Raw genomic sequence first — 18,813 nt, 5'->3', positions numbered from 1 at the left:
AACCTTTTACAGACTCTGTACCCTCCTCTTTTGTATCGTCAGAAAATTTGGATACAGAACTGTTGGTCCCTTCATCCATGTCATTAATATAGATGGTAAACAGTTGAGGCCCCAGCAGTGATCCCTGTGGCACTCCACTAGTTACAGTTTGCCAACCTGAGAATGACTCATTAACCCTGACTGCCTGTTTCCTGTTGGTCAATTCTCTACTGTGTTAATATATCACCTGCAACACAATGAGCTCTTATTTTGTGCAGTAGCCTTTTTACGTGGTATTGTATTGGATGCCTTTGTAAAATCCAAATACACTGCATCTACTGGTTGCCCTGCTTTTTACATCCTCAAAGAACTCTAATAAATTTGTCAAAATGGATTTCCCTTTCACAAAACCATGCTGACTGCCTGATTGTATTCTGAGTTTCTAAAAGACCTGCAACTACCTCCTTCATAACGGATTCTAGCACTTTCCCAATGACAGGTGTTTGACTAACTGGCCTATCATTTTCTGTTTTCTGTCTCCCTCCTTTCTTGAATTGTGAGTCAGTTTTCTTTCTTGAAAAATTGTGATGGGCTACGGTTTTAAATGTATTTTCAGCCATCCAATACTTTTCCAAGGATATACAGACTTTACAAAGACTTTGGTTTATATAATGCCTTTCAGAACTTCAGGAACAGCCCCAAAACGCTTTACAGCCAATGAATTCTTTTTGTACTGTAGTCACTATTGTAATGTGGGCAACAGGTATGATCCTGGTCAGTGAGTGTTGGTGGTCTTTCAGTGTTTGGGGCATGCCGCAGTCCAGTATGATAATTTCAAACACTACATTTAGACTGGTTTCTTGTTATTCTTTTGCATATTAAAGGATGTTCCCTGTTACCTTTGCTGACTGAAGACAATGAAGTCTTAAATAATGGATGGTAAATGATTGTAGTAAATGATTCAATTCATGTGAGTAAATCAAACCCAGGAATGATAAAATTGAAAGCTGGTTTAGGTTAAGAATGTAGAGGTATTACAGGTAGTTGAAGTTTCAAATTAAAGCTGCTATGGTATTCAGAAGTGAAATCATGGTTAGATTTTCCAGTTATGCTTGTGGAACGGAGCCCTAGTAATGTCATGATTGAAAGGTTTGTTTTCCTGTTTTGGGCAGTGTACATTTCTGCTTGAATTTACATTTATCAGATGATCTATTTTTAGTTGAACATCATTTTGAATTGTAGGCAGCAGAGCAGAAGCTGCAACTACATGTAACTACTTGCAAAAATGTTTCAGTCTGCAATGTGGAGTCTTGGGGTAGATTTGAGTAATTTGCCCTGAGAAGGATGCCTTTGCCATTTAAATTCCTTCACTGCCATTACTCTATGGTCTTGACCTTTGCTGAAAAAGGAGAAAGGTCACAACCATAGGGTAATGGCAGTGAAGATGCCAGACAGGAGGCTGACACAGCACAATATTTGAGGGTGTCCTGTCATCCCCTCCATGGCAAAAAAGAATTGGAAGACTGCTGTAACTGCCAGAATTTGAACGTTCTTCAATTTGGCTTGTTTGCTTCAAAGTGTTCTTTTAGGTGGCTATTAAAACTGTGAACAATAACTTACATTTATGTCATGTCATTAATGCTGAGGGAGGCAATTCTAGAATTTGGGGCCTAAATGACAGAAGGCACAGCTGCCTTTTGGTCAAGTGAGGAAAGTATGAATGCACAGAGGCCAGTGTAGATGGAACACCGAATTCTTGGATGATATTTGGACGAGCGGAGGTTAGAGAGATGTGTGGGAAGGGTGGTGAGGGAGGTGTGAGACCATGGAGGGATTTTATCACGTGGATGTGAAATTTAAAATGGGGACACTGCCAGAGTAGGAGTCAATGTAGGTCACCAAACACTGAGGTGATGGGTAAGAGACATTGGTGTGGATTAGGATATTGGCAGCAGCGTTTTGGACAAGCTCAAGTTTAAGGATGGAGGGTGGGCCGTTAGGAGGCCAGCCAGTAGAGCATTGGATCAGTTGAATCTGCGGGTAACAAAGACATGCATGAAAATTTCAGCAGCTTAGGTGCTGAGTTGGGCTTTATTATGGATGTGGAAATGCACAGCCTTTGCGATGGAACATCTGGTTGGAAGTTCAGCTAAGCCAGGTAGAATGCTGAAGCTTATGGGCTTTAAAAGGAAAAGGAGGTGGCGTTTTCTTAAAACCCTTTTAATTTTTTCAGGGTCTATAGGCATTGCTGGCTAGGCCAGCATTTATTGCCCACCCCCAATTGCCCTTGAGAAGATGGTGATGAGCTGACTTCTTGAACCACTGCAGTTTGTAGTGTTCCTAGAGTTCCAGGATTTTGACCCAACAACAGTGAAGGAACAACGATATAATTGCAAGTCGAGATGGTGTGTGACTTGGAGGGGAACTTGCAGGATGTGGTGTTCCCAAGCATCTGCTGCCCTTGTCCTAGATGGTTGAGGTTGTGGGTTTGGAAGGTTCTACCGAAGGAGCCTTGGTGAATTGAACAGTGCTCAGCAAGCTTTTCCAAGATTGTGATGCCAATATCTAAAGACTGAATGTTCTTCATGAATACTGTGCACATAGGTATCTAAACCCAGAATGGCTCGAATCGGTGACCTTCTAACCTTTATATATTGCTGTATATTATTATGATTGTACTTACATGCATGTTTCTGGATGCACAAGGTTGAATCTGGAGCAAAAAGCAAAACTATTATTGGTGACTTTACAGCAGAGTGCTTGCAATATCCTTACTGTTCAAATTTTAATTAATGGTCACTGGCAGCTTATGGTTTTCCCCTATTTTCACAGAGCAGAGCCTTTGTATGAAGGTTGTCTATGTGAGAAGAATAAATGAGGTGTTCTTAACACATTTAAACATTAATGTTTTAGAAATTTATTTTCTGCAGTTCACATTCAAAGTAAGTGACTGAAGTGTTTTCTCTGGTTCCCATGAAGAGATTTACTCATCTCTTAAGTAACCTCCTAACTATGCTTCAGTTCTGCCGAAGGGCCATGAAGGCTCGAAACGTTAACTGATTTCTTCTCCGCCGATGCTGCCAGACCTGCTGAGTTTTTCCAGGTAATTCTGTTTTTGTTTTGGATTTCCAGCATCCGCAGTAGCTTTTAGCTTTTTGTTTTTATCTTAAGTAACCTTGTTTGGCAGCTACAGAAGGCCAGTAGCTGGCACTAATTGCAAGGCTATGACACAGCGTTTACAAGTAACAATTGATAAATGGACTGATTTAAATGTTTTGTTTAACATCACAAATGCTGTGCCCTGTGAGAAATGTGGAGAAAATATCTGGCAAGAAAGGGGAAAAACTGCCTGCTGCCCAGTATGTAGGCTGGAAAGTGTATGTTTGAACTTTAGGAGTACTGTGTTGTGTTGCCCACATAGTTAAGTAGCCCATTGATATTCACTGTCTATTCTCACAGGTGAAGTATACCAACTTGGGCAAAGTACTGCAATGAATTTGGCTTTAGTGGAATTAACCCCAACTCGGGTAAATGTTTTGAATCGGGGAGAAAATTGGTTAGAAAACGAGTTTTAATTTTGGATATTATTTGTGTTTTTTTTATTTGCTTTAGGCTCTTGGGTGGAGTTACATTTGAAGAACAATGGAAATGGGAACGATAATGGCACCAGTCGAAGTGGGGGATTGGAGCATGTGCCTTCATCTTCATCCATCCACAACGGAGACATGGAAAAAATACTCCTGGATGCTCAGCATGAATCGGGTCAGAGCAGTTCTCGGGGAAGCTCCCACTGTGACAGGTGAGGAACTGATGAGAAAACTGGCTGTAACTTTGAAATATTCATGTTATTTTAGCGTTGCATTTGGTTTTGTTCAAAATTAAATCCTCTGAATGACTGTGCTGCTGCAAGTACACACATAAATCTTTCATTTTTTTTTAATGCTCCACAGGTTAATTGTGTGCGCTCAGTTGCATGCATTTTTCTTTTGGCATCATGTAAAGAAGATAAATTCATTGTGAGGTTTGCACTAACCCATGTAAATCAGAAGAACCCAGGTTTGACCCTTGGTTGTTATTCAGCTGGCATTATTATCCAAGGCTGTGGAAGGGAACGATTTCTCACTGGGTTTGGCAAAAACTATCTCCATCAGTCTACCAATTCTCTCACCCTGTATTATGTCTAAGTTATCAAACGCTCATTTGACCTCCACTCTTACAATGTGCTGCAAATATCTCAACTTTAGCTACCATTTTCCCAATGCTTATGTCTTTGGCCCCCATTACCCTTGCTACTAACTCCATTCTGCTCCGCAGTTATTTTCTTGGGATGAACTGGACTGTTTACAAGTTCAGTGTCCAGCTTAACCTGAGATAAGCTCCTGACCCTATTTCCTTAACATTACAAAGATTGCTGACTTCACCTCCATATTCTCATAAGCCTCCACCCCTACCTTGGCCCATTTGCTAGTGAAATGCTCATCCATGTCTTTTGTCACCTCCATAATTGACTATTCAGTGGTAGACCTCACCGTCAGAAGGCCATGCAGAACAAATTGTTATTTAACAGTGAAATATGAAATACTTGATGCAGTGATTGGAACAGAAACTGTATTTCATACATGTTCATAGAATTTGATGAAGCATGAAACAAATTTATACTGTGTGCTTGAGGATAACTATGTTGGTCGTGCAGAGTGATTTTAGTAATGTCAGCAAAGCCGATGAAAGGTTGCAGGAATTAGAATACCCGTATCCAGGAGTTTGCAAAGTCAAAGTTCACACTGGTTCAAAGGGCTTTATTAAGTTCATTTTGCGAGCACTAATCTTTTGTGCTTGTTGGCTGTTATGTGGGTTACTGTGTAGAGTTGCTCAGAGTTTTAGTGAAACAAGGAGTCTTGACTTGCTTCTTTAGTAAAGAAGCTTTGTTGTTGCTGCCGCTTATGGTTACGTATTTTCAGTAATTCAAATGAATTTGTTAAACAAATCAGAGACACAGTCATGTAGGTTATGCTGGCTTGGTCTATCAATGGTGCCACAAATTTGTCTCACTCATGCGTAAGTCCTGGACAAGTGCACAGAGGTTCATTTATTTAAATTGAATATTCTGTGTTCACTGAATTGTGAAATGGGAATCCCTACTCATGAAGCTTAGTCAGGACTTGGATGTTATTTTGTTGCACAATAGCTCAGTTTATCAGAAGTTGTTTTGTGTGACACTCTAACTTACAATCATATGAATTAGGAGCATGAGTAGATCATTCAGCCCCTCGAGCCTGTTCCCCCATTTGATAAGATCATGGCTGATTGGATCGTGGCCTCAACTCCATTTTGCTGACTCCCTTGTTAGTCAATCTATCTAACTATTTGTAAACTGTGTCCCTAGACCTCGTCTTTCCCACAATGGGAAACATCCTTTCAACAACTACCCTGTCAAGTTGCCTCAGGATCTTGGATGTTTAAATAAGATCACTTCTCATTGTTCTAAACTCGAATGGATACAGGCCCATCCCGTCCACCCTTTCCTCACAAGACAAACGTTTCATCCCAAGGGAGCCACTTCAACACATCAAATTGCTTCCACTATGGCAAGCACCTGACCTGTAATAATCAGTATACTACGAGTGCTATGCAGATTAAAATATGCATCCCAAGTTTAGAAAGTTAAAACATATCATTATATTGCTCGGTGCTTTTTTCGGTTCAGGTGATTGTGTGAACCTTTCTCTCTACAGTCACTTCACTGAAATCTGAGTCACAGTACTACACATTGTAACCATTTCTAAATTTATTATACGTTGTAATAGTTGTTTCAGTCTCTTGTGGAAGAATAAAAGTGTGCTTTAACCATGGAGTTTTGGGACAGTAATGTTTTTGCCTTGAACTGATAACTATATGTTACATATTGGTGATGGGAAAGCTTTGTGATACTGAATCCACAGACAATTCAGGAGGAGTTACCTAGCTGGGGTGTTGTTGTTCCAGGTTAGGGTGTGAGAGTGTGTGTGTGTGTGTGTGTGAGAGAGAGAGAGTGTGTGTTCTAGTGGCTTGCATGTAAGCTGCTCAGACCATGTAGCCTGTCAATATAGGACAAGGATCTTTTGGAAATCCTGTTTTAATATTGGCTTTTTACCAGCCACCTTTGGCACTCAGTCATTTATAGATATATATATATATAATATATATATGTATATATGGCTCATTTTAAAATTCACAAGTGTTTTAGCATCGTTTTGCCCATTAGTTTGATTGTGATTTGATATTGACTGTTCTTCTGTTCCATTTTCCAGCCAGTCTCGTCCCCAGACACCACAGATGGCTCACCCAATCTTCGAAGTAGAACTGCAGCGTAGCAGAGACAACAGTTCTCAAGTATGTTGAACTTGTAGGATTGACTGTTCATTCAATGTTGTACAAAACAACAACTTGCAATAAGAACTTGCATTTATATTGCCCTTTTTAACATAGCAAAATGTTCCAAAGTGCTTCACGGGAGTGTTTTCAGATACAAGTTTACACCTGGTCACATCAAGAGACATTAGGATAGGTGTCCAAATGCTTCAGTCAAAGAGGTAGGTTTTGAAGAGCAGCTTAAGATGAGACACCAAGTGTTGGGAGCGAATTCCAGAGCTTGGTACCTGAGGCAGGTGGAGACATGGCTGCCAAATTGGAGCAATTAAAATCAAGAGGCCAGAATTGGAGGAGCATGGAGGTCTCGCAGGGTAGCTGGGCTGGAGGATATTACATGGATAAGTGGGTGTATGGGCCTGGAAAGGAGAATTTTTAAACTGGCTTGGCTTGCCAAGAAAGTCAGAAAATGCAGGAGTCATGGATGACTGGAATTTGGTGTGAGTTAAGATACAGGCAGCAGAGTTTTAGATGAGTTCAAGTTTATGGAGAATGGTAGGTGAGATATTGACCAGGAGAGCATTGGAATGTGGTTTATGCATGAGGCCGTTTTGACTGATTGAAAACATAAAGACATCTCCAAGCTGTTGAAATATTTTTGTATCCTGCTCTCGCAAAATAAAATACACCTTTCTCAAGAATTTAAAGCCTTCAAACTAAATCATTAGCCTTCTTGTTCTTTATCTTCTTCCTCCCTGATTCCCAGCTCTGCCTTTTCTTATCGAGGGATACAAACTTATGCTTGGTATGGTTCAGTTAGCTTCTAGTAACTCATCCAAATGGCATTCTTCCTGTGAGACTGGACAGTCAAAGGTTGGCTGGCTATTGATGACAAAGGGCATGAAGTGAAGCCTGGAACCGTTTGTGCTGGTATTCCATGCGTTCGTACTTTCTAATAGGGTTCTTGTATGCAGAGCAAAGGTACTTCTATGATGCTCAAAAATTGCAACTATATGTGAAACCGTACTCTTAAAGAAGTCAGCCTCTTCGTGTGCTGAGGAGCTGGAAGAGTGAAGAAAAGTTGCTGGTTATCAAGTCAACTGCCTCCTTGCAGACTCAGTCAGAATGAATCCATTTTTATTTCAACACTTTGTCTGCCATGGGTCAGTTTGGTCATCTGGCCACAATTGAATGGAGTATACCATGACAGTGGCATTTCCAAGTTGAATATAATTTCTGCATCAGTTACTTTCTTTACTGACTGTCAGTTTTCAGAACCTGGACTTGTGATTGGTGAGAAGTTAACCTTTAAAAGCTGATTAAAGCCAAACCAATTTGACTTCACTCCCAAAATGGAAGTGATCAGGGAGGCAGAGGACATAGTGAATGAGTAAGTAATTGTGAAGTTATATGAAAGGTTAGAAATGACAAATGAAATATTTTAGAAAATGAAGAAAATCAAAAGAGAATAGAAAGATGAGAGAACATAAAAAAAAGTCTTTGAAAACTAGTTGACCCTCAGTGCTGTTGCTCACTGCCAAAAATAAAAACAAATGTCTATGTTTTGCAAATCTCCCACTCTAAATCTTTTTTTCTCTTGTGAACTCTTAATTCTAAGCATTTCTTATGAGATAAGTCTGTTGTTTCATTAGTGTCCTCTCCTCCTTGCCTGTATACCTTTCTCTGTGCTTTTTTTTTCTTACATTCTGCCTTTCTCATAAATTTATTGTTATGATCTTAGACCAGGCCCCTAAGTTTTTAGTAAGATTCCATGGGTTTTGAACAAACAAAAATAAACTTTAGTATACAATACAAAAAGATGAAACAATTTACAATATCTATCTTATATTCTACCATCCAGGGTTAATATGAGGTACATGGGAATTAACAGGCAAACTGTAGTCAAACACACCACACTGCACAAAAAATGGCAAATGCAACCAACACAGATCCCACTGGTTTCTCACCAACCTGCCCAGGCATCAGTAAACACTGAGTCAACCAATCTTGTTGAAGCTCTGTCTCCCTCATGAGGAACTCCAAACTTTTCATTTTCAAAGATCAAGCCTCTGAATTCCCTCAAAGCCGCTACAACTCGGATGGTCTTGATGACTGCATGCCTCCCAGGGTTTCACGTTCATTTCCTGAGATTCCGTTCTCTTGGAGTCTGCACTCCGGCCTCTACTTATGGGTGTAATTTCAGCCCTTTAAAAGCTGGCTAGCTTATTTGGGCTGGCACTACCCCTGGATTTCACCAAGCTCCAATCCCCCCAGCTCCCCGGACTTCTCCTGAGCCCTAACTGCACAGAGCTATCAAATGGCTCCTGGGACTTCTCCGAAGCCCCAACTACACAAAAGCAGCTAGCAGCATCACTTTGCTGCCTGCAACCTTTTCCCCTTTGCTGCAGCATCTTTCCCCCTGCTGCAGAACATTCACTCTTCCATCAAACACACTGATGAATTGAAATCCTAGAACTTTGTTAGGCTCCACCTATCTTCATGACAAAGTAGCCTTCCGGGGCTCACTGAATGCTTTAAACTTAGTTGTAGCTTTAAGTCCCAAAACAGAAGAACTCCTTGGACTGCATGTGTTTGCTAGCAGTGAAGACCCCTCGTCTCCAATTCTCCAGCTAAGTAAGCCCGCCTGCTATTTTATGATCTTACCTTTCTATCTGTTAACCTCTTAAGCCAACATGGCCCCAACCTTTTAACTGTCTTCTGTTTAACTAGCCTTCAAACTGTTAGTTGCATTTTGTACAGTTAACTTTAATCTTCCCATGACTAAAAATTACCCCTCAGATATTACTGTGCCAATTATTTATAACATTATCTATCCAAGTCTTTCATTCTTTCTACAACCTGTTCCTTTGACTGTTTTGTTTCTGACTCCATCCTTTTTCTTGCAACTCTGCTGAAAGCCTAGAAGGAATCTCTTTCCTTTTTGCTGTTCTTAGAGATGGCTTATGCATGCCATTTAAAATTGCCCTTTCCCATCACATGGAACCACTTATGGATCCTGTTGGATCAGTTCACAGATGAGCATTTTTTGTCAAGAGATCTTAATAAGAGATAATAAAAGAAAACCAAAAAAATTATCACCTGTTGCAGGTGTTTATCCATCTCTGCATTCACCCCTGTGACCTTCCTTTCTCTTCACCCCAGGGTAGCCCTAGCCTGCGCACATTCAGTGGCAAGAGTAAATTCTGTTTTGGCGTTTAAGTTGCTTAGTGCTGATGTTACTATTAAGGTGTTTGAATAGTTTTATTGTCATAATATTTATTTCACGTTACTTTGAGAGTTGAAAATAAAATCGTTGAGCAGAAGTAGACAGGACATTTGTCCTCTTGCTTTGAAATGTATTTACAGTGATTGCTGTTGTGGACCAATATGACTCTATACAGCAACTTATTGAATTGAATGGAAATTAACTGAAGTGCTGCATCAGTAGCATCATTGCTCAATAAAGCAGGTCTAAAAATTTGAAGATCATTTTCAATTTACTCTTGTGTTTATAATGTATAAGCATTCATCAGACGTGAGATTCGTGCTCTTGGAGGGTGTGGTTCCACCCTGTAACATATTATCAGCTCATACCAGGAGTGCAACATTTGATATTTAAAGGTTAATCATGTCTTCATGTTTAATTAAAATTAATAAAGCAAAATAAGACATTTTTGTTATTTCAAGAAAGCCATTGAACCCATTGGAACTGGAATAAAATATGAATAAACATACTCCTATGATCGACACTGTTAGCTGAACTGGCATTTCTTTTGTCATATTGAAAGAAACTCTGAGGTGCTGTTAATGGTTATTCTTCATCTTGAGTCAAACTCTGACTCCACAACCGAGAGTTCGAGTTAGCTGTATTTTATTGAAAATATTATTATTGGAAAGCTCAGACTCGTAAGTGTTGAAATAATGTTGCGAATGTGTGAGGAATTATTCTTTTTGCTTTCTTTATAGTCTGAAGATGATGGTTTGGAGAGGGACCAAGAGGTAGAAATTATGATGAAGAGGAGTGCTGAATGGATTTCTGACTGGTCAAGTAGACCTGAAAACATTCCTCCGAAGTGAGCACTGCTTTATCAGTTGTCAAAGAAGTCTATTGTATAGTGTAATGTGCCTCACTTTCACTCCGTTGCCACGCAAATATAAATTCCACATGGAAGATAATATTTGCTTTATCAAAATATGCCCATTGCTGATAAATGATGAGGGCTGTACTTGTTTAATTGATCCTGAAATATTTTAAGTCAGAGAACGTAAGCACAGAAGGAGGTAATTTAGGCCTGTCATTTCTCTGCCAACTCTTTGTAGAAACAACTCATTCAGTTCCACTCCCCTGCCTTTCAGCAAAGGCACTATAAAAATAGAGAACTCAATATGTGACAACTCATGGGATGAGGTACCTGTCCACTGCTGCAAGGATTGTGTTGGATCTGTTGGATCCCTGGAAGCCTTTCTTGGTAGTATCTGAATAGAGCAACTTCAAGCTTTGGTTACACAACCAAAACTCACCAAATATTGCCATGACAAGCAAGCACACACATGCAGGTAAAATGGCCACCACTCAGGAGTCATGTTTCAAGGACTATCCTCAACCTAAGTCACACACTAAAAGCTCACTTGTTGTCACACATTTTGACTACACCGGGTATACTATTAATGTAATGTATGCAATGTGTTATGCAAGAAAGAAAAGCAGTTAAAACGTATTGTAAATGGGGCAGCCACTTAAATAACATGGACTCTTATATGAACTTTGATTAGCTTAGGTTTTTCCATCACGTTTTTCAGTTTAAAAAACAAGGGTTATTGACTTTATTATAAAGTAAATTTTGAATTGTTTGCATGTTTTAACATACATTTGGAATGGAGAAACGTCATTATCTGGAGAGGGGTCAAACATATCTGATTAAGGAACTGTGAAAGAAAATTGAAACTGTGACAACCAAGCTGAAAGTGTTTTTAAAAACCTGATGTTATGTTATAGTCTGTACCTTATTTCCTGAGAAAATGGTAGAATGCAGAGTAGGTTCACCAGTAGCTACAAGAAGGAAAACTAAGTTACTGTGTTTTGAAACTTCATTCACAACCAAACAACAGCCTTTTTTTTAACTCTTAAGTTGTTTCCAGCAGTGCAGCATTTTTTACACCATTCCTAGAGACTGTTTCAGTTTATCTTTTCAAGTTTGGTATAATGATTATTATCATTGCTAATTTACAAAAATTGCAATAGCCAATAAGAGATCATAGACAAATATTGAAATAAACTATTTTCTGCTTGTGTGAAATGGAATTGACTATGATAGAATTAAATGTATTACTTGGATAGCTCTGTGCTTATATGCCATTTTGACATTATGACACTGGGTTGATTTACAGTGCTCTTGTTAATTCTTCCCCCAGGGAGTTTCATTTCAAACATCCTAAGCATTCAGTCACTCTAAGTATGAGAAAGTCTGGAGCAATGAAGAAAGGGGGTGTATTTTCTGCAGAATTCCTGAAGATCATCTTTCCCTCTCTTCTTCTATCTCATATTTTGGCCTTTGGCCTGGGGTAAGTGTTTAATCATGTACTCTGAAGTTTTTTCTCATAGACCGAACCCTTAATATTTCAGATAATTGGATTTTGCATTTCAGGAATGCTTCCATATTTCTTGCTCCAATATTCCTTTTGTTTTTACAACTCTAGAACGCCAAACAGGTGGGGTGGTTTTCAGCATATCTTGATAAACTTTAATGGATATCTGGTTAAGCAATTGCTGTAAGTCAGTATTTTTCAGTAAACTATGCCTCTAAACACTTCTACATTTACAGTGAAACCTGCTAAACTGAACAACTGATAAATAGCTTACTAAAATGAGCAAATATAAATGTGTAAGATTCTGTCCTAAATCTTTCATTGATTTCCTAGGGCTTCCTTGCCTTCCTGACTCCATAGCTGTCACAAACCCAACAAATCTTTTGAGTTGGCTCTGATATTTACTGATTCTTCCACTGTTGCTATGGTCTCCCAATCTAATGTGCTGATTCCAATAGTGCCTTGGCCCCGTTTTCCTGAATCTGCTGTTACCTTCCAACTTGTTCTCCTAGCACTGCTGTGGCTTCTTGCAAATTGTGCTCTTTGAACTAAAGATTAAACTGGAAGGGCAGTTTTTCTGAAATGGAAGAGCAGTTTTCCTCAGCTATGCTCTTCAGCTGAGATGGGACTCACTCACTTCATATAGTTTTTATGTTAATTCGTCTTTAATCTTTATTAGCAAATTATGGAGAAAACTAGTTTCCTGTTTACTGTTGAGAGAAATTTTCCAGGTCACTAGCTCTAAATGGTTTTGAATAAATCATAAATTATGTGCAATTTTAAAAAATGGCACAATTCCCTTGCAAATATCCACGTGATCAAATGCATGTGTTTTTTTTCCTTCCTGGTATTTTACATTCATGGTGCTGGAGAAGAAATTCTATCCATCTGAGACATGCATGCAGGGCCATTTTAACTCTGTAAGTGAGTTTTGAATGGGTCAAAATTGTGCCTGCAGTGTTAGGATCAAGAGTAGGATGATTAAATGCAGAGTGAAATTTGCTCTTCTGTTCCCTCAACAGCATGCCTAAGTCATAAACTCAGATGAAAAATTCTGTACGAAAGTTGTGTGACGCTTCTGATGTTACATTCTGGCATTCCATTGTGGCCTCTTTTGGAGAGATTGACAATTTCCTGCCATATTAGGGGCACATTTGTGTAGCACAGTTCATTAGCATTAGTTGGATCAAAACTGTTTACCTATTTTTGTGTTGGTATTAATTTAATCAAGAAACATTACTGTGTATAATTCATGTAGCCAGAGCTGATGGTGCTTTTGTGCAAAGTTGATTTTGCTGAGAAACTTTGAGATAAATTTAATATGACAGATCGTTTATCTTTGAGAATATAGTGACATTTATTTGACAGTAAAAATTTTCACAATTTCAGTCAAATAAATAAAAGACGTATCTTCATCACTGTAAAATCTCACGCAGCATTTTTGAAAGCTGCATTTCATCTCTGTGGGAGGGGAGAAATGCAAAAGACATTTAAAGCAATGAAGCTCCATGCAATCCTTGATGACCCAAAGGAGGCTGTTTAAAGATCAGTGAATCAAGAGGGAAAACTCACTTCAAAATGCTTGGATAGTTTTAGAATCATAGAAAAGTTACGGTGCAGAAAGAGGCCATTCAGCCCATCGTGTCTATGCTGGCCTGAAAAAGATTCGAAATATTAACTCTGTCTTTCTCTTCATAGTTGCTGTCAGATCTGCTGAGTTTTTCCAGCAATTTTTGTTTTTGTTTCAGATTTCCAGCATCCACAGTGGTTTGCTTTTATCTTTTTGCTTTTGTCATTCTTTACATCCCCAGTTAGACCTCCTATTCGGAAATAGCCCCATTTTTAACTAGTTTTTGTTTCATGAGGACCTGCCATTTGAGCCACTGCTTCAGTTTTTCAGCTATATGTTATTGGACATGTCCATATATGTCAATTAACTTGGATGGAGGTAAACTGGGGCTGATTCAGAGTCATCAGATTGTGGAATATCAGCACTAGCTGACTTTGCAGCAAAACCCAGATAGTTGTCCAGGTAGATTTTTCTTTCCAACTTTTATTGGCTCTACACCAGTCTCTGTGTCGCTGGCCAGAAGCACTGGTCCTTTTAACCTAAAGCCTCCTTTTCCTATAAAACATTTTTACTCATACTTCACTGCAATAGGATGGAATATGTTTTGGTGAGATATTACTAACCGAAATCCCATCTGTCAGCTCAGGTAAATATAAAAAAAATGACATGGTATCTTTCTGAAAAAAACGCAAGGAGTTATCCAAGTGTCATGTCACATATTCACCCCGCAACCAAAATCTCCAGAACAGGTTTATTGTTCATTTCTCTTCGTGCTGAGTCTATATTAGTGGCAATGCTCATCTAAAACACAACAGTTCCCACATCTGAAAAGTATTGCCTATAGAGTGCTTGTAACACAGTTTGGTTGTGATAGATGTTATCCAACTCTATTCCTTCTTCAATTTTCAAATTGAAGCTCTGGTGTTCATTGTAGCTATGAGGAAAGACCGGATCAGCTAGGGTTGTTTTCCTTAGAACAAAGGGGGTTGAGGGGTGACCTAATTGAGGTGTGTAAAATTATGAGGGGCCTAGATAGGGTAGGCAGTAAAGACTTGTTGCCCCTAGCTGGAGGGATCAATTACCAGGGGGCATAGATTTAAGGTGATTGGTAGAAGGATTAGAGGGGACATGAGGAAACATTTCTTCACCAAGAGGATGGTGGGCGCCTGGAATTCACTGCCTAAATTGGTGGTTGAAACGTTCAACTCATTTAAAAGGTGCTTAGATCTGCATCTGAAGCACTGTAAGCTGTGATAATACCTAGCTTAATAAGTGGAGGGCATTCTATACAAAGTGCTGTTGCCATCCTGTAGTTGCAAAACTAAACACAATATCACCTCCTATTTGGAAATAGCCCCATTTTTAACTAGGTTTTGTTTCATGAGGACCTGCCATTTGAGCCACTGCTTCAGTTTTTCAGCTATATGTTATTGGACATGTCCATACGTGTCAATTAACTTGGATGGAGGTAAACTAGGGCTGATTCAGAGGCTTCAGATTGTGGAATATCAGCACTAGCTGACTTTGCAGCAAAATCCAGATAGTTGTCCAGATAGATTTTTCTTTCCAAGTTTTATTGGCTCCACACCAGTCCCTGTGTCGCTGGCCAGAAGCACTGAAAATTTATAACTCTATATTAGCAGGGTAGTTCCTGAAGGGAATGGAGACCTGAATTAGCGAGTCTGCAGAAAGCCAAAATAATGCTTTTAAAAACAAGAAAAATTATTGTGTAAATATATTGCAGAGAGGAACTGACAGGAATTGATGCAGCTAGTACTCTGCCTTTCATCATTTATGACCCACAAACAGCTGTTAAGGGACTGAATTATGCAGTAGGTTAGTATAGTTGGTTTTGCCTTTAGAACCTCTCAACTTCCAGACCCTAGAAGGGCAAGGTGAATGACTTATCTTTGCTACCTGCAAGTGCCTGAAATATAAATAATTTTCAACCCAAGAGAGCGTAGGGTCTGATTGCAGTAACACCTCACATACTGTACAAAATTGGAAATGACTTCCTGTTACTAGTGACTGATGTGGATAGTGGAAATGTTACTCGTGCATAAGAGTGTTATTCTGAACTCAGAACTGAGACACATTGCTAGGACAAAGGAGCAATAAGTGTTATGTTCCTGTGTTAGACCTGACCTGAGAGTGTTGAATGCTAACAGTGGACAAAGTACGGTAATAGAGACTTGTTCAAGTTCTAAACAACAAAGCAATCCAAAATGCAAGAATATTAGTTCTAGGTTGGGTTTTAAAAATTTACCTTTTGTTCCCTTTTCATGTTTTGGCTCCCCTACCCTCCTGCAACTTTCTGATTAAGGGGGCAGTCTTGAACTCTTCTCTGATTTGCTCTGGAACAGGAGTTGAATGTATTAAAAAGTGGCAGCAAGAACACAATTAGAGCAGGAGTAGACCATATGACCCATCGAGCCTGGCTGATCTGGGACTTCAACTTAATCTTCTAGCCTGCTTCCCCTATCCCTTCATTCCCTGTGAGACCAAAAATCTGTCTATTCCAGACTTAAATGTATTCAATGAGCATCCACAACCCTCTGGGGTAGAGAATTCCAAAGATTCACAACACTTAGCGAAATAATTTCTCCTCATCTCAGTCCTAAATCATTGGCCTCCTATCCAAAGACTGCGCCCCCATGTTTTAGACTCACCAGCCGGTGGAAACAACCTCTCAACGTTTGCCTGATCAAGCCCCCTCAGAATTTTGAAGGTTTCCGTGAGATTGCCCCTCATTCTTGTAAGCTTCATAGACTTTAAGCCCAATTTATTTAGCCTTTCATTGTAGGACAACCCCATCACACCAGGGATGAACCTTCGCTGTACTGCCTCCAGTGCAAGTATTTCCTTTAAGGTGGGGACCAAAACTGCACACAGTATTCCACATGTGGTCTCACCAAAACCCTGTACAACTGCAGCAAGATTTATTTTTTCTTGTACTCTAATCCCCTTGAGAACATGTCATTTGCCTTCCTAATTGCTTGCTGCACCTGCTTGCTAACTTGTTGCGTTCCTTGTACAAGCATACCCAACCTTCTTTGAACATCAGCACTTGGAAGCCTCACACCTTTTAAAAAAAATATTCTATTTAATTGTTCTTATGACCAAAATAAATAACTTCACACATCCCATCCTACAATATACTCTATCTGCTATTTGTTGCCACACACTTAACCTGTCTATATCCCTTTACAGCCTCTCAATGTCCTCCCCACTGCTTACCTTGCCACCTAGCTTAGTATATCAGCAAACTTTGATACGTTACTCGCTGTCTCTTCATCTAAGTCATTAATATAGATTGTAAATAACTGAGGCCCCAGCACTGATCCTTGCAACACTTCACTATTCACTGCGTGCCAACTTGAAAAAGCCCTATTTATGCCCACTCTGTTTTCTATCTGTTAACCAATCCTCTCCCCAACTCCTGAGCTCTTAACTTGCCTATTAAGCTTTTGTGTGGCACTTTATCAAATGCCGTTTGGAAATCCAGATAGATTACATCTACTAGTTCCCCTTTACCTACCCTACTAGTTTCATCCTCAAAAAAAATCTCAATAAATTAGCCAAAAAGGATTTCCCCAAGTAAAACCATATTGACTTGATCTAACCGTACTGTGCTTTTCTAAGTGTATTGTTAAGACTTCCTTAATAATAGACTCCAACTAATAGTTTCTCACCACTTTCTCATCCCATTGTGGGAATATCAAGCTTCAGCCAAATACCTCCACTGGAGGGCATAGCTGAGATTGGGCTTTTGGCAGGTAATCAATTGCATCTTTGTATCTTTGGCACATTTATTCTGTGTTCAGCATTCTGCCCAGATTTGGATGATTTTAATTAAAATATTCACAGCTTTGGATGATTTTAATTAAAATATTCACAGCTGAAGGATGAAAACAACCAGAAATAAACTTTTCTTTACAATTAGTTATGTCGTTATTTCAATTTAATAAAAAAAGAATATACATTTGGAGTGCAAATAACGTGCTTACTGGGGTTTCCAATTTACTTAAAAATCGGGCTGCTTGAATTAAATTGAAGATGGAAAACTCTGTCTAGATCGAGATTCCACTTAACTGCAAACGGGGTTGAAGTTTGGAGAAGTGGCCATACTTTTACTTATTGTATAATTTAGGATAATGTTCATTTCAACAGATTAAATTTAAACAATGTGTAATTTTCATTGTGCAAGCATGAATTTGGGAAGGCAAAATATACTTTCCTAATTTGAGCCCTTCTGTTTTAGGATCTACATTGGGAAAAGACTGACAACCTCATCATCCAGCACCTTCTGAGAGCCAGACTCAGATTTAACCATGACCTGTGAAATTGTGTTGCTGTTCCATCAGTACATTTGATTCGGAGGAAGAAAAAAAACGTCACAAGCACAAGACATCCCATCCCATTACACTTTTCCCTTTGAAGGAACTGCTTGGCTACCTGAGCACTAAGTGGGCTGATCACTGTTGTCCTCAACTTTGAGTTGTTAAGCAGGATGTACACCACGTGACAGCAGCCTAATCTGCTTCAATTAATAGTTTGCTTACGTGTAAAATAGATTCACCAGCAAACACTCTTATTCAGGGAGTGTTCCACTCCATTTAGATTAGATTATAAAATTGCAATATCTATGCAGTTAACACAAGGTACCAATGGGGATGGGAGAGGAAGGGATTAGTGCACAGCATCATTGAAACAATAAAGCTGTAGTGGGCAATACAATCTCATGTTTTGAGATACACATTCTTTTCGGTAGGAGCAAAGCACTTGATTTGACACCAACAAAGCTGAAGTAGTGTGCAGCTGTTAGGAGCTGTTGCAGGTAGATTTGATTTTTAATGGCGGAAATTGACATTACATTTTTCTTAACCAGAAATTACAGTTTTCATCCAATCTCCTGATGTCATAAGCTCAGTGCAAGCTAACAGGACAGGCATGCAGCTTGACTCTGACGACGCTTCTAAGGGGCAAAGTTGTTTGTCTTTAGTTTCTAATTCTTCACTGAAAAATGCCAGAGTTCTACAGTTAGTTGTGATTGTTTTTATTTACTCATTTTTACATTGGAAAACTTATTGCAGTTTTCTAGCTTCTCAAGTGAGCACAGAACCTTGGTAGCAAGCTTTTTGACCATGGTGTTTATCACAAAACCCAAATATATTCTCACTTGGCATTTCCAATCAGGGCAATCACAGGCAGATTTCCAATCAGGGAAATCACAGGCAGATTTCTTCATCCCTGGGTTCTGTTCCTTATAATAGTCCTGTAGCATCCCAGCAAAGAGTTGCTAATTCAGTCCAGACAAGCAGTTGTGCCGAAAA

General features: G+C 39.3%; 1 protein-coding gene across 2 annotated transcripts in view; it reads left to right on the top strand.

Annotated features, from left to right (window-relative positions):
- Window positions 1–18,813, top strand: part of bnip3la (BCL2 interacting protein 3 like a) — a 24,433-nt gene extending 5,620 nt beyond the window's left edge. Inside the window, exons 2-7 of one of the 2 annotated variants that reach the window (XM_078565489.1) lie at window positions 3,592–3,778; window positions 6,267–6,348; window positions 10,291–10,397; window positions 11,737–11,886; window positions 12,022–12,093; window positions 17,742–18,813. In XM_078565489.1, coding sequence (XP_078421615.1) covers window positions 3,592–3,778; window positions 6,267–6,348; window positions 10,291–10,397; window positions 11,737–11,886; window positions 12,022–12,093; window positions 17,742–17,790 — 647 coding nt within the window. In that variant the 3' untranslated portion in view covers window positions 17,791–18,813. The remainder of the gene's footprint in view (window positions 1–3,591; window positions 3,779–6,266; window positions 6,349–10,290; window positions 10,398–11,736; window positions 11,887–12,021; window positions 12,094–17,741) is intronic. The other variant, XM_078565490.1, reaches the window with a different exon arrangement.

The sequence above is a fragment of the Cetorhinus maximus genome, chromosome 20 (assembly GCF_964194155.1).
Source record: "Cetorhinus maximus chromosome 20, sCetMax3.hap1.1, whole genome shotgun sequence".
Lineage (NCBI taxonomy): Eukaryota > Metazoa > Chordata > Chondrichthyes > Lamniformes > Cetorhinidae > Cetorhinus > Cetorhinus maximus.
This window is presented reverse-complemented; position numbering and strand designations above follow the sequence as displayed.